Genomic DNA, 22,154 nt, shown 5'->3' with positions numbered 1-22,154 from the left:
TCTTGTATATCTTATAAACTTATCAACTATTAATAGATAACAATCACTTGCATTATGTTGAAAGCATCATTATCAAAGGTATGTTCGTATCAAAGAAAAATAAAAGACTTGATGCAAACATCCATGTACCCATACAGTAATGTTTTAAATGAAAAGATCATATACATATATTAAATCACGCTTTTATCGTATAGGTACGGGCTACGGGTAAGCAGAGATCAAAGAACGCCACTTATTACAACCCCTACAAACTTTCCCTATCATATTTATTTATTTCAAAGTTGTTACAATTAGACATTGTAATGTATACAGCGGTCCCTGCACTAAGCTCGTGGCTTGTATTGCAGGGGCCAAGACATTTGTACTTAATTAACAATATGCGAATTCCGGTTGAAAAAATTACTAAAATTACATATAGATAAGTCAGAAGCTTGAAAGTCTGACAACCAGTCATTATAGTAATGTACTGATATGATCACAGGCAACCTTGATTTTATCACGAACTGTAAAATTATCTACAAGTATCAGGGAATCCCCACAGCCTTTGTTGCCATTTCTTAAAATTCAAACACCTGACAATCAATTTAAAATTATTTTATTATATTCATATCGTTTACATCACATTTTCCCTCTACTAAGCACCAACATCAAGCGGACAGTTTATTTTAAACTAATTAAATGAAAAATATTTTAAATTGACATAACATAATAGACAGTGTTGCCAGGTTCGAAAATTGCAGTGACTTGGATATACAGCAGTCTATGAATTTTTAAGGATTTCAGGAATGTGCAGGTTTTTTTTATTATTTTTAAAGTGCTCTTTACAACATTGACCTATTACTGTGATTTATAATTTTAAAATTGAGAATAAATATTGTTTAAAATGTTCTAAGACGACGTTTGACTAAACAAGAAATGTTGGTAGTTTACTAAACATTAAATTATAAAAATACATAATTATTATAAATTGTTTAAACCCCTACTCGTTACTCCTAAATATTTTATTCATAAGGTCAAAATGACTATTTGATTAATAATAATATAGTCTATATTATAGTTTGGATAACTTTCCTTAATATTTTGAGATAAAACTACAACTTTATATCTATACTGTACTTTTTTGTGACATACTACAAGTATTTTTAACTGTCAATATTTGTATAATGATACAGATTATTGCTGACAAAAAGTCAGAGAAATACAATCCTGTTTTATTTCAAAATATTAAAATTACATAGACACTTTAAAGTGAGGCCAATAGATGGCGCTAGTCACTATAACACAACATTCACTTATATTTTCAATCTCTAAAATTTTGCTCGGAAAAGAAAATAATTCTTTACTATGAACGCAGACTTCAAAAGTGGTTACCAAACATTCCTGGCATAGGCATGTTTAGAGGGCCCATGGGGTATGGCACGTTCGGAGCAGTTTGTGGAGGTCCATAGTTAGGATAAGGCAGGTATGGCTTAGCATATCCATTACCAAATGAGGATTGATTACCAGATCTGAGTAATTCAGCCATTTTGTCCGCTTTGAATTTCCTTAGGTGCATGTTTTTACGTGCTGGTTCAAATTCTTCAAGGAATTTCTCTACGGGTATCTTGCCTGAGAGGAAGTCCTGTGCGAGACTCTCTGATTTTTCCTCTGACTCCGCTGCTGCTGTCTGGAGTAAGGCTTGAGTTGTGTCCGGTGAGATACCCGCAGATTTCGTTTCTGTAGAATACAAAAGAATTTAATTGTATAGGAGGTTTAAAAAACAGTGCTTCTAGTTCAAGAGATTTCACTTGATTTCAGACATTATATAAAATCTCGTAAGATAATATAGAATAACATGTAACAAGTACATTTAAAATGTATGCAATACACACATTATTGATGATGATTTTTATCATAAAAAAAATATTTAAATATTTTGCCTGTAGCCTCTCACTGCTGGGCAAAGGCATCAGTCATATTTTCCAGTCATCTCTATCACTTGATTGCTGTATCCATAAAATGTTATGTAAACATAACTTACTATATTCTTCAAGGAGCTCCTGTATGCGTGAGCACAGCTGTTCTCCTGTCTCTGACTTCTCCAGGACCTGTGCCTTCAGCTCCTCAAGGTCGGGCTCCTTGCTCAAGTTGAATTCCGCTAGTGATCTGTTGCTGGCTATTGTCATCTCCCTCTCCGTCTCCCAGTCTTTGACCTGAAGAGATACATGTATGTAATCTAGAATGTCTAGGTGTATCTACAGTTTCTTCTTCCTACTACATAAGTTTCTTAACATTAATGTTTTAGAGCATTCATCTAGGAATACTCAGAAATAGATGCACCAAGTACTTTAATTAAAACATTTTAGATTCAGCAACGAAACTATTAGCAATCTTAAAAGTGTACTCAATCCCGCTGTAGAGCGACACACAATGTAACTACAATAGTTAATTGATTCAACAATGACTCATTCTACGGAAGCAATTTTTGCTATTTTTTACTCTAAATTGTTGCAATTTTTAAAACGTAACCGCAAAATACATATTATATGACACTAATAAAGCAATTTAACAATAAAATATTAGTTATTTCATCCTTATTACCTGTTTTACATCCTTTAGAACTGTGTCGAATTTGGTGTCGTCATTTAGCATCTCTTTCAACTCGTCTGAATTCAAATGAGCTAACAAGCCCATGGCGGATGGATAGTCCGGCTGTATCATCTTAAATCACACCAAGTAACACAGTGAATAATCCTAAATAATTAAAGTAAATTGAGAATTCCGTCCGAAATAGAAATAAACCAACAACAATAAAAATATGACGTTTGACGGTTTGACGTTCAATTTGACAGTATGGCAGTCCGTTCAAAAACAAGAATGTAGCTCTTTAAAAAAAATCCCTAATTTCTGAACGGTATGAATAAACTTAACAAATGGCAAGTTTCAACAATAAATGTCAAAATGACGGTACCAGATAGTACAATTTAGAATTTCCAAAATTCTTATTAAAATAGGTATTCATTAATTAAAATCATCTAGAACCCATGATAATACCTATCATCTAACGTAACGACCAAAAGTTCCAGTAGTTCTAGTCAGAAATGTTACTAAGTAACTCGCCATATGATATAGAAGTTTTCTACAATTTTTATGTGAAGTTCGTGGCGGAAACGTTGTTATACTTTAGGAATTTCGCGTTATATATAAGCTTATGGGTGTTAGGATATTTGTTGGTGTGTTGTGTGGTGTATCGTCGGTATGCCCGTCGGCTACCGACGCGGACGAGAGGCGCTTTGGGCGCAAAGAGAGTGTTAGTGGTGGTGGCCCACCCGGATGACGAGTGCATGTTCTTTGGGCCCACGATCTTCAGATTGTGCGAACAGGGTGCTGACGTACACATACTGTGCTTATCTAATGGTACGTGTTTTGGAATTGTCTATAAAAATCTCCTGGAATCTGATTCTTATTGATAAATTGACTTCTGTCCTCATACAAAAGGTCAAATTAAAATTATTTACTTCATAAACAAATTCGAAAAGTTCTACTATATAAAATGCTAAAGGCAACTTTTTTTTACATTTTAGGTAACTATGAAGGTAAAGGCCGCATTCGACGCACAGAACTATGGGCTGCTTGTCACGAGTTGGGTGTTCCGGACGAGAATATATGTATAATAATGGATACAAGACTAAAAGATGACCCTAAGGTCCACTGGCCAGTGCCTGTAATAGCTAAAATAATTCATCACCGCTTGGAGTCGCTAGATATAGATACATTAGTTACGTTTGACCGTGGAGGAGTCTCGTCACATCCGAACCACTCTGCGGTGTTCTATGCTGTAGCTTATATGTTTGTGGAGAAGTTAATACCTAGAAGTGAGTATATTTAACATAAATTTCAACAGTATTACTTTAAATGTTAGCTTGAAAAATGTTATAACGGATTGTTGTGGTTTGAAAGAAGATGTAGTCACAATAAGTGAGAAAGAGATGCTCAAAGTTTGATTATGTAGACAAAATGAATACAGAGTGACGATAAAAAATACTGTATGGACAAGTACTGAATAAACACCCCAGAAAGACATACACATATTATATTGGTACTGTCTTGCAAAAAGATCAGCGCCTTAGCCCCTGTCAACTACAGTCCTGTATGCTCAGATGTATGGATGTGAATGAAGCAAGTAGTATTCTTTGTTCTCTGCCAACCCCTTAGGGCACAATCTAAGTTTTTGAAACTAGCTTTGAAAAAAAAGAGTGGCCAGGAGTTTGTTGCCAGCTCTTCTCATTGGCCCTACCTTCCGAACTGGCGGTAAATTCACTCTCTGTATCATTGACTATCATAAGTGTCAGCACTTGACCTAAATAAATAAATGATTAGATTTTGATTTTGGGTCTCCAAATGGTTTAAATATTATTTTACTTCTAAAATGTGTTTTATTTTGTTTTCAGGATGTACAGTGTACACATTAGACTCTGTAAATATATTGAGGAAGTACATGGGCTTTCTAGATCTGCCACTCAGTTTTGTACTGTCTTCCAAAAGGTAAGGACATTTTGATTAAAATACTGCATTGCTAATGTCAATTAACTACTAATGATTCATTAATTAAATGCATCTTTGGCGCGTTAATTAAGGTCGCCTTGCCCGCAATAGTGGGTGGGTTCAAACCCCATTCGGGACAAATATTTATGTGATAAGCACAAGTATCTGTTCCATGCGTGGTTACATAATATTTAGAAGTATATAAGAAGCTCTGCTTAGTTTAGGATCAAATGACCGCGTGTCAGTTGTCCAATGATAAAAAAATCAAATATTTTGATTAAATTGAATTAATGACGATTCTGTAAAAATTTGCTATAAAATATTCAGATTTACTTATTGCTTGATTTTGTTGCAAAGGCTATTGTGTTTAAATAAATAATAAGGCCTTAACTAGGCCTTAAAACACCTACACCTGATAATTTAACCAATACTTATACAAAGCTTTTATCCACCAGATATTTCCTCCGCTGGACGGAGAGTCGCCGAGTGGTGCGCGCGATGAAACGCCACCGCTCTCAAATGCTATGGTTCCGTTACTTGTACGTCGCCGTGTCTCGATACATGGTCATCAACACGCTCAGACGAATCAGCCTCGCTGACATTGAGCTAGAACTTGAGGTCGATGACTGAGACCATATGACTATAAGGTACCTTTTAAACTGTCGTGTTGCATGTTTATTATCTGTTACTATAAGGGAATTAACACGAACTGTTGCTACCTCCGTATCGCAGTGGTTTAGGTCGCCACGCCGCTACCATGCATCGGGAGGTGGTTCATGGAACAATTATTTGTGTGATCTACAAATAGTTGTTTCAGGTCTGTTTGTACTCTGTGTCCGTTGTTTGTATGTTTGTAAAAGTCCCCGCGACACAAGAGCAAGTCTTAGTGCGGGAGATGCCATTTAAAAAAAGAAAAAAAAAGCTGCCTCTTGGCCAGAGTGACCTGCGCCGAAACGTCAAGCCGTAAAATGCATGTTTGCGTTAATTCCCATAAACTGTCTTACTTATAACCGTCATGGAAGCTCTGATTAGTTACAACGTTTTGTCTTTTTACATTCTTATTTCTTTAACCCGTTACTGCCCCACTGCTGGGCAAGTGTCTCCTTCCTAACGAGGGAGGCTTAGGCCTTGAGTCTGTCACCCTGGCCAAATGCAAGTTGTGGACTCATATACAGTTTCAAAATTTATTGAAATTAACAAAACGCTTTGTAATCAAGACTTACACGATGTTTTTCGGGTAAGGCAGACAGTATTTAGATAATAAACATGTAGGTATGCTGTAATTTTTGTAATGTGGACATTTTAGAATTGAAGAAAGTCGATTGTGTACATCTGGTAAATTTATTATAATGTATTGAGTGTGAATGAGTATTGTGATTTTCTAGTTAATTAACAAAAAGCATTTTGCAACACTTAGTTATAATATTAGCAACGCGTCTAAGACTACTGCAAAACTAAATTTAGGTGTTTAAATATTTACGAAATCAGACAACGTTTTTAAGAAAATGAGGAAGTATATTAAAAAATAAAGTTTATAGGCTAGAAAATCACAATGCTGTGTAAAAACTTTTTAAAAGACAGTATTTAATTGTACAATTTTTAAAGTCTAACTTATCATCAAGAAAACAAGCATTTGCTATTTTCATTTATTTTGTATAAAAAACATTTTATGGATTCTCAGGCAGTCACTTCTAACATTAAAGAAAGTTTAGTCTGTAAAGTAAATGTTATAAACAAATTAATAATTTATTTGTAAATACAAATGTTTGGGATATAAAATTATGTCATAAGTTGACATGACCTAATGAAATTATTTGTTGTGTAAGTATTTGTTTTCGCAAAAGTTGAGAATCGCAAGGAAAACAGGGATTCCGTGATAGCCCACAAGAGCAATGGAGACTGGGGAGAGAATCCTTCCAGGACTGTCTTTTAGACTATAATGGATTATTTATCCTCTAGGGTTATGAAATTTCCCAAAAACCAAATTTTTTAAGATTCGAATCACTTGTGTTTATCATTTAACGGTGGCGCAATGGTTATAACTAACGCTATATCGTTAACAATGCCGATAAGAACATGAATTCATTTCCTATTCGAGTAAAGTGCGCTAACATCGTATAGTGTTCTCAACTTTTACGACAAAAATGTGAAAAGAAGGAGGTGGTAGTATGTTAATGAGCTTATGAATTCACGTGTACAATCTAGTGTCGCTTGACGCATGACACATCATGCACTCTACGCTGACCGCTGAAACATAGTATTAGTAAACAATGTTCAATAGGTTCGATACATTTCCGTGGTTGACTTTCTTGACGCATAAGCCTATATAAATATATGTTGAAGTGTTTCGGAAGGCACGTTACTTACGTTACAACGTGGGTCCCCGTCTGTCAATTTCGAACATCTCTGTCAGTCGTTAACAAGCAGAAGCTTGAAAGTCTGACAACCAGTCTTACCAAAGGGTATCGGGTTATAATCCAAGTAACTGGGTTGTGGAGGTCAGATAGGCAGTCGCTCCATGTAAAACACAAGTATTCAGCTGCATCCGGTGAGACTGGAAGTTCTTCAACATAGTTTGGAAGAAAGGCTAAGCCATGATGATGATCAGATATCTTCTCTATTGTGATGTTTTTTAAAATTAGTTTTTTTTATAAATTCGCATCTCCCTTTAGCCAAATACTTGCCGATTGCTTCCGCAGTTTCGAATTCATAAATTCATTGGAAAAGTTCAAAATAGTGCTAAGTATGAACAACAGGCAGGTTCAGAAGACGATTTTATTATAATACGGTTTATCGCAGAAGACCAACACCAGCCTGGTAATGGTGTAATGTTATCCACCGTGTATTGCCCAGCAGTGGGACACTCAAACAGGCTAAGTAAAAAAAATATAACGTGAATTCTTGTGGACGACACTGCGAGCGTTTCATGTGACGTTTGCAATCCGTCCACACGTAAAACTTATGTTTCATTACACGTTCCGCCCATAAGCCAGTTGCGCTCACCGGTCGGCAAACGATCTGTTGGTTAAGTAACCGTTGGCGCGGTCATTCTATATCGTTAAGCCATAACAAAGGCCTTTCGGGCGGCTTGAACAACTTTGACACTACCAACCACTAACCATACGATAAGATGATTACACAATAGTACACAAACATAGGAGACGTGTTAATAAAAATCATATCTGTGTGAAATAATTGTCCGTCTCCTGAATCCTGCGGTAAATAAAAGTATTGTTGTAAGTCAGAGACTTGAATAAATTATGTCGTATTATAGTCCGACAACCTGGTGGAGAGCTTTGCATGCAACGTCATTCACCCTCAGACATAAGCACCGGCCGGTTGAAGTGAGAATACTTTTTTTTAGAAATACAACATTTCAATAAAATTATACTTTATATAAATTGTTCGTTCCAAGGTTCTTTACTAAGTTGTCAGACTACAGTTATCTGGAGATTATTGTAAAATGATGTGCAATTTGAAGCTAATGCGTTGATACAAGTTGATAGAGATAATGCTAGAGTAACAATGTTGAAATGGTCACAATAAGAGTATGTCCGAGGCCGTAGCCAGGTGTGTGTGTATCTAAATGTGGTAGACGAAGGAATGAGTGCCATTAAAAGTCAATCATAAGTACTGATTTTAAACCATATCACTTTCATTGGCAGTTAAATTGGGACTGTAATAAAGAGCTCTTCCTTTTTTACAAAACCTGACGTGTCCACATTGTGCGATTCACAAATAGTTTAATAGTTTCGGGTTTCGTTGTACTTTGTGCCCGTTGTTTCTATGTTTGTAAAGTCCCCGCGACCCAAGAGCAATTATTGGTTTTTTCTTCTCGTCTCTCTTTAATGAGGGGTTGTCTTTTACCCTTTGACCGCCACGGACGGCTATACCTACTCGACAAATCAGAACATGCTCAGGACGCTATTGTTTTGTCGACATTTGCCGAAGAAAACGTCGTGAGCATGTTCTGATTTGTCGAGTAAAGCCGACCGCGGTCGAAGGGTTAAAAAAGAAAAGAGTTAACACTACTTACGTAACTTTGTTGTCACCCAATCAGAGCCTGGCTGCGTCCTCGAATCATTGTATGTATGTATGTTTGTAAATCGTACGCTAGTTTGTTATATAGTGTAGGTTTTATATTAAGTCGAGATTCGCTGTTGACGCTTCTGAAGTTGGATTTTATTATGAATTTTACACTCGATTACTTAGGGAAAGGTCATCATATCTGACGGAAGATGCGGCGGGCGTAACTTAATTTGTATGGGCTTCGCACCGTCGCATCATCGGTTGCGTATGAACTGTCGAGTGTTTTTCTATACATTTGTCTTCTGGCGTTGCGCGACCGATAATACGCGACGTATGTTCGGTCAGATATGAACCTTCCCTTATAACTAATATTATTGTTGTGCTAACTGATCGAGGTTTTAGTCACAAATGCTGTTTTATATCGAACAAAATAAGAATCGCCAGTTAGCATTCCAATGAAGAGCATTCTTGTTGAGTAACAATTTTGAAATACGGAGGAATTCGGAATGTATGATAAAATGAAATTAAAGGTTAAGAATACGAGGTGGACATATAATATCTACCTTTAATTTTCAATCGCGATTAAGACCTGTTACATTATAATATTATGTATGATATGGTCACCAATCCACTGGACAACCTCGCCAATGGTTGCTTAACCTCAGAGATTAAAACGTGCGGTTGTTGTTACCTAGCCACGAGTTCCTCAATAATTTATAATTCTATGTAGATATTTCAATATTGTTAATTCAACATAAATGTTTTATATTGTCAAAAGTATTGTGTATCCTGTGATATTTGGTTCTTACGCTACGGCAGACATGACACTTTATTTTTTACTTTAATCGTTTTCAATGTGAACATTTTTGTATTTTATTTGATTTCCAATAAACGATCGAAATGATCTTAAGTTATTTACGGAGTTTCACTTACCTACTGATTGTCAATTGAGTACTTGATTACCACTTTATGAAATACCCAAATACTCTATAACATTATTATAATATTGATTCAGGTTCGAAACAATGAAATAGAGGTCCGTTCAGGAGTTTCGGCATGTATATCTTGTGTTACAGCTATCAATTTAAACAGTCTGTCTATTTGATAAATTTGATTTTGCTGAAGGTTTCGTCATGGGAATAAGTTATGTAGTAGAAAAGTACTTGTGTGTAATACAATAGAAACAAACCACAACAGATTAAATTATTTTATTTGTGTTGGCCTCAAAATATTCATAGTACATTTTACAACAAATGTTATTTCATTACATTATACTTAGTCAATGCGAGAACTTTCAAAACTTTTTAATTAGCTAAACATTTAAAAATTGACAATTTATAGCGACTATAGATAATATGCATCGATCAAACTTTTCATTTATCTACCGAGAGATGGCGCTAGCTACCGGAAAGGAGTCACAAACATGCAGGACCAGAGGTAACAAAATAAAATAAAATCAATTGTGTACTTAACTTTATTTGGTAACTGCAACAAATAAGCTTTAACAACATCTAAGCAAAGCTTGTATATATTACAGATCGACCGCTGAGCTCCCTCACGCGACCTCGCGCTACCTCGCGCTACCACACCTCTATATATTCATAATGGAAGTTCAAGAACACCAGTTAAGTACTCTCTATGTTCAAACACAAGCACTAGGCGACGCTAAAAGCGGGTTGGCAACAATTTTAACTAATCACTACAAAAAAAAACACTACTCGCAAATATATTATCACGCTGTATTTGATGTAAAACTTATTACAACATAAGTAAAAAAAACTTAATTAAAAAGTGCAATATTAAGCAGAAGTGTCGAGGCCGCGGGCCCGCACATCTCTCTCGGAGCTTGTAAAGAGCTCGACGCGGGAGGTGGCGGCGAGCGCGGCCGACACACACAAATTATACATGGCTACATCGAATTGGTTAAAACAGGAACATTTATACTCCATTATTAACTTCAAGATTCACATAAAATTTCATATTGTACTGATTCAATAATTCCATTTTCACTGATCCCATACATCGTGTTTACATGAGAGAGCGAACAGATTAAGTAGCGAACGACACTAAACAACGTCACCGTCGGTAGAAACTGGAATGTCACACAATTATTAAAAATACTGATTTGTTAAACAACAAAAAACTTATTCATAAAATATATTTGAAAAATCACTATGCGAGGATGTTGCAACCTGAACCCGTTCCCAATAAATAAGTTAACGAAGTTACCATAATAAAAAATAATATCCCTTGCCACCGCACCGTTATAACATTCACCTTGCAACACCCTCTGAGTAACCCGACTGCCGTGAGAGGGTTGCCACCGATATCATCGTAATCATCTTGTTAAAATATATTGCACCGATATAATTTATGAACGTGCCAGAACTAACATGGTACTATTGCGCTGAATTAATTTATAATATAATTAGACAACAGAGTTGAACAGCCGAGCGCTGGGGCGGGCTCTAGCAACACAACTTACAACATTATATATAACTCTTAGCCGCACTCCGGTCTCGTTGCAATGTCAAATTGAATTACATATTTTTATTTATTATTTAATTAATTAGGTAACGACAACACTACCTGTTAACCACTGACTACATCGACTTATTAGTTATTAAATATTATCTATACCATATATCATTTTTTCTAATGGTAATCTATGCCCTGCGCACGCCGAGTTCGCGCGCTATGTGGGATAAAAATACAATTTTCTAGGATGTAAATAAATTTATTTATTATGAATTTATTAAGGAATACAGAGCAATTAAAAAAATACATAGATCCCACAGTGTTACCAACAACTGCCAGCAGTCGTATTGGTTCAGTGTTACTAGGAAAATATCTATTATTTTATGGAACAGTTTGGATGTGGAATTTTTCGGTTTCTGTGGTACAACGTACGATAGAATTTTTCTATTAGGAAGTTTTGTAGTTTAGTTCCAATTCAAACGCAATGTTCCTAGTAACACTGTAAGGTGCGCGAGCTCAGGTGTCCGGGCAGTGAGCGAGTAAACGCCGAGCGCGGTTTATTGCTTACAAATCAGAAACAACCATTATTATGGCATATATACGTACAATATACTGTCTGACAACTATAACTTTACATCATTCGTGTGGGATGACTATTGTTCAATATTACTAGAAATAAACTAAGCATTATTCCTTGGTTTGCCTGGTTTTTTTCGACACTTTTCACGAGCTGTGGTCGCTAACACGCGACTTATAAACAGAGTAATAATAAACAACAGTCATACTCGTATTTGAAATTCTTTTTTTATAAATCATTAGTCTCGTTTCTATAGATTTTAAATTATCTCTAAATAAGTTAATGCATTCATATTTTTGGTTCCAAAGGCTCTTTAACAGCAAAAAAATAACCAAATTTTTTATACATTTTACGTTAATTTCTCTCAAAACTTTCTTTATATTTCTTGTTATTCATTATCAAGTTATAGTTGTCAGAATAAATCACGCAAATCGACTCATAAAATCTCAAATAAACTGAGCTATAATCCAATAACACTAAATGGACAAAAGTTTTATTGTTTTACGCGTGAAACCCCATTAGAACGCATCTAAACATTTATTATAATAATTCTAATACCGAAGTGAATTTTTAATTCAAGTAGCTTTCGTTCTTGGGGGCTTGACAACTCTGCTACTAACGTGATATTAAACAACTGACATACAAACAGGAATGATGATAAAATAATTAATTTAATAAACTTTAATTAGTCCATCAAACAGATAATGAAAAAATATTTGACACGTATTTTTGCATTTTCCAAATAAATAAATAGATGACTTAGTAACGCATAAAAATTTGAGAGTACTTGTTACTTCTGAAGTCATATTAACTGCTCTAAGCCATGACGTTCAAGTTACTTGTTATCTTTTAGTTAAGGTAGAAAAACGCATCAAATATATGTTCACTACTGTACGAGACAGACAAAAGAATTTAAGATTATCATTCCGAAGATTTTTTTTTTCACTTGAAACAAATATTCTCTTGGCAGTTAAAAGAAAGATATTCGGCAGTAGTAATGTATTGTCAGTAGTTTAATTCCACGCTAGGGCTACGCTCCCTGATCCGCCTGGTGTTAGCCGCGCCCGACATTTCACGTACAGTGCACGCGATACTAGTACGTATACGTACGAACGTGCACGTGTTCGTATATAGATGGTACGATTTGACAGTTGATTCGCGCTTATATACGCTATATTAATGATGGTGGAAGTAATCCACGTAATCGGTAATATTGATATTGAGAACAGTACGTATTTAAGTGAGACAGTACCGCGTGCCCTTGAACGCAAGGTACGTACTTAGCTCGATGGTATCGCGTGCACTGTACGTAAGTATAGGATGTGAGGAACGTACGCGCTGCTGGCGGGTCCCGGGCGGGTCCCGGGCGGGTCCCGGCCTGGCCCGGGTCCCGGCCCGGTGGTACAGCACACAGTTACTCGTTGTCGGCGCGCATGCCGCGCACCTCCCCCTCGCGGCGCAGACGCTCGAGCTCCTCCTTGGTGCGGTCCTCGATGGCGCGGATGTCCGCCATCGTCATGCCGAACCAGTCGTCCATCGAGCAGAACACTTGTCTGTGGACACACACATATATATTAGTACTAGCTGACCCGCGCAACTTCGCTTGCGTCACGTAAGAGACTCATAATTTTCGCCGTTTTTGTAACATTTTTCACTGGTACTCTGCTCCTTTTGGTCGTAGCGTGATGATATATAGCCTATAGCCTTCCTCGATAAATGGGCTATCTAACACTGAAAGAATTTTTCAAATCGGACCAGTAGTTTCTGAGATTAGCGCGTTCAAACAAACAAACAAACTCTTCAGCTTTATAATATTAGTATAGATTAATATTTATGTCATGAAACGAGAAGAAAAGAAATATTATATTTTTCTTTATAAAAATAAAACTTTCACGATCTAAAATTACTGTTACTGACCTGTGGAATATGGTAAACAACCGTCGTTCTGATTTCTGGATCACATTTTCTACTTTACTCTGAAAATAGAGAAAAAAATGACAATTAATTTCACATAAATTAAGACATAGTTTTTCTTTCACATACTTTAATAATACATATAAATTATCACATTAAAGAACATCTTAAACTACTGTCGGTCGGATACATCATCATCACCATCAATATGAATTCGTGAAAAATAGCTTTTCCTTCAAGACTATAGTAGTATAATATATAGTATATTAATATTTTTACATATTTACTTAAATCGCAATAAATTGAAGAACTCTGACTATATATTTTTCTATCTTACTTAGATATATTTTTTTTTTATATTTCGAAACTAACGCAACTACACGTGAACAGTAACCATTAACAACATACCTGTAGTCCAAACCACTTGAACTCAGCAGTGACGAGCTTATAGCAAGTCATGACGGGGTTCACATCGTTCTTCCAGTTGGCGCCGACGAGGGGTCCGCGGCCGGTCTTCTTCGACTTGAACTTGGTCGGGTCCGTCTCCGCCTTGTAGTCGGCCGACGAGAGAGGATCGTTCGCGATGTCGATCTGGACCACTTCGCGGTTCTTTAGCTTCTCCGGGGGCAGCTCGTGCACCTGGAAATAATGAATAATAATTTATAATTTGAAACAAATGATAACTATTCCTAGTAAGTCAAAGTGAAATATGCTTTATTTCATAAACTTAAAAAAGTATTTGAAATCGTCATTTTTTATCTACCACCGTTTTGAAAGAGCTGTTACTCGAGAGCAGAAACGGCAAGAAACTTGCTCTTTTTACATAGTACATACGTAACTTCGAAAAGTCATTGGTATGTTGCTTAAGGTAAGGACCCTCAATCACTTGCGAGGGAGGCACAACTTAAACCACACGGCTATATTAGTAGAAGATTTTTTCAAAGACAACTCCCGCACTAATAGTAGCTCTTGTGTTTAGCAAACATACAAACAACGGACACAGAGTACAAACAGACCGGAAACAACTATTTGTGGATCGCACAAATAATTGCTCCATGTGGGAATCGAGCCCACGACCTTCCAACGCAATGGTAGCGGCGTGGCGACCACCTTAACCGATTTGTAAAGACCGATAGTACTTTGCTCGACCTGGGATCGAAGAGACCTCACGATCAGCCTCACGTTTACCGACCGCGTTATAAAACTACTAGGGGCCGCCCGCGACTTCGTCCGCGTGGAAACCCTTCCTGTGTAAATCCCAATCCCTCGGAAACTCCAGGATAAAAATTAACCGTGTTAATCTGAGTCTTCAGTCATAGGTGCCGCCAAACAACTTGAACAATTTCGCTACATCTTAGTGAACGATTTTTAGGTCAGTTTAAGTATAATAGTTTTGCGCAAAGGCGAGGACGTTTCAGCTTCGACCACCCGACTGGTATAACAGCTAACCAAGTGTCCACTGCACTGGGTCTACATTCTGTTTACTTTCTAATACAGAAAATTATGTTCAAGTTGTTTGGCGACGTCTATACCTACATACCAAATTTCATCGTAATAGGTTCAATAGTATTTGCGTGAAAGAGTAACAAACATCCATACATACTGAACTTTAGCATTTATAATATTAGGATTTATGAAGTAAATGAAATGAAAATAGTTAATATTCAGTGTGTAGTGTCGTGAAGGTCTCTCAGGTATAAAGTACGAACATTAATTACATACTATTATCGTCTCACGGTTCACGTAATTATATTACACGCTGTCTTAGCATCGTGTCGTTTTGAATTATTTATGACTAGCTGACCCGCGCAACTTCGCTTGCGTCACCTAAGAGAATGGGTCAAAATTTTCCCCGTTTTTTGTAACATTTTTCGTTGCTACTCCGCTCCTAATGACCGTAGCGTGATGTTATATAGCCTATAGCCTTCCTCGATAAATGGGCTATCTACCACTGAAAGATTTTTTCAAATCGGACCAGTTCCTGAGATTAGCGCGTTCAAACAAACAAACAAACAAACAAACAATCAAACAAACAAACTCTTCAGCTTTATAATATTAGTTTAGATATAGCTATACTTTTCTTCTTCTTTATACGAACATAAAATCATGCCTTCTTCCCATGAGAGGAAGCAGATACCATATTTCTTGTGTGAAAGCGTTTGAAAATTAAATAAATTGAACGGTCAGAAACTGGGGTAAAATCTACTTTTGCGTATCAATAAGGGTTTAATATTTATCAAAATAATTTTAATGGTCTTTTCTTGAAAGAAAATCAAGTCCTAAGATAAAGAACTACCAGAGTCAAGCACGATAAATGCAGTGAAATCAGGATACGAACCTAGGACCTTCGATCGCAAGTCTCAATCATAGCTTCGTGCTACAGTTATATAAGTTTCACTTATCATTTCAAAATGAACATTAAAACATAAAGAGTTCCCATCAAACTAATATCCAGAAAAGTTCATAGTTTTTTAACCTTTAACCTAAAACTTTTTCATCAATAAATAATCATTAGTACCACACACTGGCCATACACTCAGTAGAAAATTATCAAAGTTTTAGGTTTAAAAGCATTGACGATTATTATACTATAACAATTTTCTAGAATAATAAGCGATGTTACATTCTTTCAGGTACCTATTAGTAATAAATATCTTTCCCCGTATTAATAGATATAAGTTATAATATTTCATAAATAAGTACTAAACAGGACATAGTAGAGGAAAATAATTTTAAACAATGCCAACGAGGTCCTAGGCACATAGCTAGGTTTCAGCATATTATAATATTTTTTCAGAACAAAAATTTTACCCATTAATGTCCCACTGGGCAAGGGCCTCCTCCCGAAATGAGGGAGTGGTTAGGTCTTGAGTCCACAACGCTGGCCAAGTGCTGGTTGGGGACTTTTAACAAGTACATATAAATAGACTAAAACCAAATTCTTCAACACAGACAATTTTTTACAACAGCTTACTAACAATCTATCGTTAAAGGTGTATGAGTTTTCGAGTTGTCATCACACAGACAGTGCGACGCGTGGCACGTGTTTCAAGTGGCCGTGTCGTACGAGGGTCTTGTATGACATAATGTACAGTAATAAGTGTTTTTTCAATGTCAACTAAAACCTGTATGATTCGAACTTTGTACCGCGAGTTGTCAGGCTGCACTTGAAATAATATTTCATATGATAAAAATAGTACAGGTAGTCGTATTTTAATCTTTTTCTGTATGGAGGTACGTTTTTTTGAAAACTAGTTACTGCCAGCGACTTTCGTCCGCGTTTTCATGATTTCCAGGGGCAAAAATTTGTGATAATCCTTATAAACTCTATTTAGTAGTTTTAAGGCCAGTCCAAGTTATTTTTTAAAATTTCTAATCCCGGTCGGGTGCATAGTGAGGTTTAATTAATTTAACATTTTAAATTATCGCACTTGTACACATAATACCAAATGCGCGCAGATCTTACGCACGGGTAAAAAAATTTCAAAGATACCTTTTTTATTATCCCGACGTTTCGATCGAGCTACATCGATTGTGGTCACTCACGGGCTGACTGACGTAAATTTTACTATTATCTGCTGTTTATACTTTTGTGTTTTTCTCTTTTCTTTAACTTTTATATTATTATGTTTTATGACATGGGGTCTTCTCTCTTATCGTATGGTTAGTGGTCAACCTAGTGTCAAAGTTGTTCAAGCCGCCCGAAACCTTAACGCCTCCGTGCCTCCGAAGCACGGAGACGCCCAGTTCAAATACCACTATGTGGTCACCCATCTATAGAATGACTGCGCCAACGGTTGCTTAACCCATAGATCGTTTACCGACCGGTGAGCGCAACTGGCTATGGGCGCCATGACATGGGGTGATAATCGGTTTAGTGTATACTCACATTGTATTGGTCGCCCGCATCAGGTACGTGCAACGATTCTATACAGATGACGAAGTTTTCCTTCATGTAGCCAGGATTCTGAAAATACATACATTTGTGTGTTAAAATTAAATTCATTTAAAAGTTTCAAGACATTATAAATGTGTTCTACGTAATGGCAGGATTCGAACCCACGTTAGGAATTGAACCAACGACCTCCCGACGCAATATTAACGGAGAGGCGACTTAAACCACTGCGCCACAGAGGCATTCTGACAGTAGTTTTCATACATCTGCTGTCACATTACCTATGTTAGTATATCCAATACTTATTCTTAAGCTGTCCTAATAAACCTTTCTAACCCCCGGTTTTTGAAGTACATTTAGCGGTAGTTTATCTATTCAATAGCGTTTAAACTCATATAAAAAACGCTATTGAATAGATAAACTACCGTTAAATTTACTCAGAAACCGGGGGTAAGAAAGGTTTATTAGGACAGCTTATAGTTAAGTGTCGGATACCCTATCCGAAAGGTAAAATGTTCCTCAGAAACCGGGGGTTAGAAATTCTTAGTAACGATATCAAACGACGCTTATCAATGCAACGTTTCGTAACATACATACATACTACATTCCGCGTATAATCTAATCTACGCGAAATGTCTATGTACTTCCCTATTGATAACTGTTTATTGCTTTCAAATTATTATATTTAAACGTGTGTTTTTCCCGACAGAGTGGGCATAATCATAAATCATACCAATTGCAACACACCCATTTCCTGATAAATATTTTTTACTAGTGGACGCCCGCGACTTCGCCCGCGTGGTAGTTTTCCCGTTCTTCGAAATTAATTGTAACCTATATGTTCCCTAGACCTAGTAGCTATAGCAAAAAAAGTTTCATTCAAAATTGTCCAGTAGTTCCGGAGATTAACGCGTATAAACAGACATACAGACATTTTTTTGTCGATTTGTATTTTACTACTGTTCCTAAACCCGCCCTCATTGATTATTTTGTAAATATATTACATGTACAGACACGCCAGTTTTACTGTTTTATTATATTGTTTAGATAGATTTCAAGTATTGACATAGATGTATAGTTGCTATTATCTTTATATATATAATTCTTCCGTAAGTGTGTATGTCACTGAACTTCTCTTAAACGACTGGACCGATTTTGATGAAAATGTTTGTGTGTATTCAAGGGGATCTGAGAATGGTTTAGATTCACAATTTTGTCTGCTGGACAATGGTTTTTTAATAAATTTTTAATTTATTAGTAACGTGTAGACAGGACAACGTCCGTCGGGTCCGCTAGTTTTATGTATAGATATCTCTATATCTCGCAGGTGGTCGATGGTTCAAAATCAAATCATTACAGAGACTCGTGCCCACAGAGGGATAGTATTGGGTTAATTGTATTATTGTTTCATAACGATGCGTCGGTACATTCAGTATCAGTACACACGGTTTATAAGGTATTACACATAAACGCATAATATTACATACATATTAAGGACTTCTGATAAGATAACGGTATCGTAAAACGTGTTGTATTATTATCGCGGGAACTGCCGAAAATTGTTATTCTTAACTTCTATAACTGTAAGGAAAATTAAACATGGATTCCCCGCCAGTTATTTTTGAATAATTGATTGTTTTCTGGATTAGTAGTTTATGAGTCATCGACATAAATACAAATGTGTTTTAAAAACTGTTTTAGGTTTTTACGTTGCAAAATTTACTCTGGTATTAACCAGATTGAAATAATAAAAATGTAACACACGTTTGTTGTACGGGAGCTCCCTTAAATATTTATTTTGTTTTTCAGTTGTGAATACATCATCTGTAAAAATGTCAAGTTTCGAATTCGAACCGTCACCGGTCACGGATAGCAGCCTGGTGACAAATAGATTGACAGCGTAGTTTCAGTAAGTCCCGTTTTTACCCTTAACAACTGTGCAGGACTTTGTTTATAGTGTCCAAGTGTGTGCACAATACGCAGGTACACTCTCTATTCCCTCACTCTCCTAACCCGGTGGGACAGATAACAGACACGACCAGAGGTCAGGCACAGGACCGACGGCTTTACGTGCTCTCCGAGGCACGGAAATAGAGATTAGAGAAATGCATGGTACCCACCGTGAGCACAGTCCGGCAGTAAGGGTACGCGTTCCACGCCTCCTCGTGGACCTCGAGCGAGCCCTTGGGCGCCAGCAGTCTGATGAACGCGGGCACCTTGGACGCCAAGTGGTAGATCTTGTATGTGTACTGTCCTGATGAGTATTTGCCGCCTGTTGAACACACAAGTAAATAAATAAACATATATTATATCATATTTATTTATTTATTTTATTTATATATTTGTTTTACATCATCTCGCCTGTAATATTCGAAGATATGCGTACGTAACAAATGAAATACACCCTTGTTTCGGTCGTTAGTCTCATTCGATAGGAAGCAAGTCTATTGCCATTCTCCGGGCACGTTACCGCATTCCGGGGTTTTATTGGGAAATGGGAATAATGTAATACAGGTAAATTAGAAAACATAGCGTTTTTACCGACCAGACTTATGTGAACCCGACAGCTTGTTACCGCCTACCTAGCACAAGCCTAGCTGAAGGTCTTCAAAATATCCCTTATTTGTATCTTATTTTCATACTCCCTCGCTCGCATTTATACAATTCCTTTCTATGATTATTTCATTATGACGTAGTTCGCACTTATTGCAATATTTTTAATGGCCTAGTATAGTATTAACTATTAAGCCCCTCTTGAATTAGGATCACAAGCATGATTTAACACGAATTACTCGTTGTAAAAAGTAACACGACGTTATAACATCCGTTAGCAAGATACATTAAGTATTGCTGTCTCATCATGATTCAATTTGTAGCTTGAAGCTTATAAATGCATTTTTATATGTCTTTATGTCAAAATACTTGGAAATCATAAGTATGTTTATCAGTTATTTGGTTACCAATTCACTTCAGTACAAGTTCTGCTAAGTTTGGAGTCAAATTATAGTGTGTCAGTTGTCCAATCATATTTATTATTAGTATTTATATAAATCACATTGGTCGTCAGTATATAATAATAATTTCGTATTTTTATGAAATAATCAACCCAAGAGTGGAAGTAGTTTTACAAAAACAAAGAAAAAAAAGTAAAAAACACAAATCAAGTTTAATATTACGTACATCAATGACATTTATTGCGTGATTATAATTGTATGGTAATTACTTTGCGCTTGACAATAAAGTATATGTGAAGGACACAATCTTGAGACATCTTTATAAACGTCTTTATAAAATAACATTAAAAACACTAGTATCATTTCTTGGGGGGATAAAGCCCCCCCCCCTCACACCCAAAGCATGTCAATTGCAACGTTTCTATTTCTTAAATAATAAAAAATGGTCCTTTGAACCAAAAGTGCAGCAGTTTAAAAAGTATATACAATTCAAAGTTAAATCTTCACGAAAGCATAATTAAATCGAAGAAAAACTTGCAGCTATCGTAACCAAATCCTTAAATCATCACGCTATAAATAAAACAGCCGTTCAAATCGCGATACTACCTATAGCAGATCCTAGGCAAAAAACATCGTCTTCATTTCTTCAGACTGGTTTCAATGGTTCTTTTTATAGTAGGTACAAACATATTATTTGATATTCTATACGACCAACTGTAAGTGGCTTAGTACCGCGATTGTCGCGTATTGAAGTAAACGCGTTTGACCTCTGAAGAAAATATTAGTGCATATTTTTTTACAAGGCAGCTTTAACCACATGAAAGGCAAACTTTATCATTTATTACACGTTATATTGCTATTCGAGTATCACCTTACTGCAATCTATACTCATCATAGAACATTCCGGGCAGAATTCGACATTTCGGCATTACAAAAATTTAAGTAAGTTATTAGTATTCAACCATGCACTTCTTCTAAAACGTAGGACAGTCTTGAAATACTATTCTACGTTCTACAAATCTATTGACATTCATCTATTGTTAATACACAATACAAATCCAATAAGCCTGTTGTAAAGAACCAGTTCGAACGCAGAACTTTCCAGTGTCATCCCCGTGCCACAATAGACGTATTTATAGAGGCTATGTGGCGATGCAACAAAGGAGGTCGCGAGTTTCCGACCCTGAAATAAAAACTCTAAGGCCGAACTTCAGTGGCGATTACGTAACTATTACGATACAAAATAGCTTTTTAGTTACATTTTTTTTAAACAACTCCCGCACTAATAATTGCTCTTGTCGCAGGGATTTTTACAAACATACAAACAACAGACTCAAAGTAAAACCAGACCCGAAACAATTATTAGTGGATCGCACAAATAATTGTTATGTGTGGGTATCGAGCCCACGACCTTCCGACGGGCCTCCGCACCACAGAGGCAGTCAGGAAAGTCAAGGATGCATTAGGGAACATATATCTATCTCAATATATCTAACAATATAACATGTGCCGAAGTCGGGCGAAGTCTTGACATATAAACATCGAGCGACATCACGCGACTCATGTCCATAGCAACAAACGAATCGTAACTTGTCGCGAGACTTTCAAGGGCGTCACACTTCACCAGACGTCGCTAGCGACACATGTTGTGGGACATTTGTCCCCTAGTGCCACCCTATTACTGCGAGAAAATCAGCTACTTGTTATAGCGAGGTCACTTTGATACTCCCGTTGCATAATACATATTAAATTCAGAACAATTTAGGAACAAAGCTAAGAAAAA

At 36.5% G+C, this 22,154-nt stretch overlaps 3 protein-coding genes across 4 annotated transcripts in view; 1 reads left to right on the top strand and 2 right to left on the bottom strand.

Annotated features, from left to right (window-relative positions):
- Positions 1 to 578: 578 nt before the first annotated feature.
- Positions 579 to 2,819, bottom strand: Vps37B (vacuolar protein sorting 37B). The gene is made up of 3 exons (XM_076127520.1): positions 2,581 to 2,819; positions 2,021 to 2,192; positions 579 to 1,716 (listed from the first exon to the last, which is right to left on the bottom strand). The coding sequence occupies exons 1-3, from the start codon at positions 2,698 to 2,700 to the stop codon at positions 1,358 to 1,360; spliced, it is 651 nt and encodes a 216-aa protein (XP_075983635.1). The 5' UTR covers positions 2,701 to 2,819; the 3' UTR covers positions 579 to 1,357.
- A 131-nt stretch (positions 2,820 to 2,950) lies between these two features.
- PIG-L (phosphatidylinositol glycan anchor biosynthesis class L) lies at positions 2,951 to 9,467 on the top strand. Its single transcript, XM_076127674.1, has 4 exons — positions 2,951 to 3,396; positions 3,564 to 3,854; positions 4,431 to 4,524; positions 4,980 to 9,467. The coding sequence occupies exons 1-4, from the start codon at positions 3,081 to 3,083 to the stop codon at positions 5,152 to 5,154; spliced, it is 876 nt and encodes a 291-aa protein (XP_075983789.1). The 5' UTR covers positions 2,951 to 3,080; the 3' UTR covers positions 5,155 to 9,467.
- Positions 9,468 to 10,011: 544 nt separating this feature from the next.
- Positions 10,012 to 22,154, bottom strand: part of vib (phosphatidylinositol transfer protein vib) — a 31,966-nt gene continuing 19,823 nt past the window's right edge. For both annotated transcript variants that reach the window (XM_076128143.1, XM_076128144.1), the window contains 5 exons: positions 19,538 to 19,689; positions 17,412 to 17,489; positions 13,931 to 14,161; positions 13,526 to 13,584; positions 10,012 to 13,161 (listed from right to left, as the gene is read on the bottom strand). In XM_076128143.1, coding sequence (XP_075984258.1) covers positions 13,023 to 13,161; positions 13,526 to 13,584; positions 13,931 to 14,161; positions 17,412 to 17,489; positions 19,538 to 19,689 — 659 coding nt within the window. In that variant the 3' untranslated portion in view covers positions 10,012 to 13,022. The remainder of the gene's footprint in view (positions 13,162 to 13,525; positions 13,585 to 13,930; positions 14,162 to 17,411; positions 17,490 to 19,537; positions 19,690 to 22,154) is intronic.

The sequence above is a fragment of the Anticarsia gemmatalis genome, chromosome 20, assembly GCF_050436995.1.
Source record: "Anticarsia gemmatalis isolate Benzon Research Colony breed Stoneville strain chromosome 20, ilAntGemm2 primary, whole genome shotgun sequence".
Classification (NCBI taxonomy): domain Eukaryota; kingdom Metazoa; phylum Arthropoda; class Insecta; order Lepidoptera; family Erebidae; genus Anticarsia; species Anticarsia gemmatalis.
This window is presented reverse-complemented; position numbering and strand designations above follow the sequence as displayed.

Bases quoted from the DNA above. Each gene is read 5' to 3' on its own strand.
- Vps37B (XM_076127520.1), bottom strand. From the start codon at position 2,700: ATGATACAGCCGGACTATCCATCCGCCATGGGCTTGTTAGCTCATTTG. The intron at 2,193-2,580 runs GTAATAAGGATG...GTATCTCTTCAG, and splicing joins TTCTAAAGGATGTAAAACAG to GTCAAAGACTGGGAGACGGA. The intron at 1,717-2,020 runs GTAAGTTATGTT...TGTATTCTACAG, and splicing joins GGAGCTCCTTGAAGAATATA to AAACGAAATCTGCGGGTATC.
- PIG-L (XM_076127674.1), top strand. From the start codon at position 3,081: ATGTTACTAAGTAACTCGCCATATGATATAGAAGTTTTCTACAATTTT. The intron at 3,397-3,563 runs GTACGTGTTTTG...TTTACATTTTAG, and splicing joins CATACTGTGCTTATCTAATG to GTAACTATGAAGGTAAAGGC. The intron at 4,525-4,979 runs GTAAGGACATTT...TTTATCCACCAG, and splicing joins TTTGTACTGTCTTCCAAAAG to ATATTTCCTCCGCTGGACGG.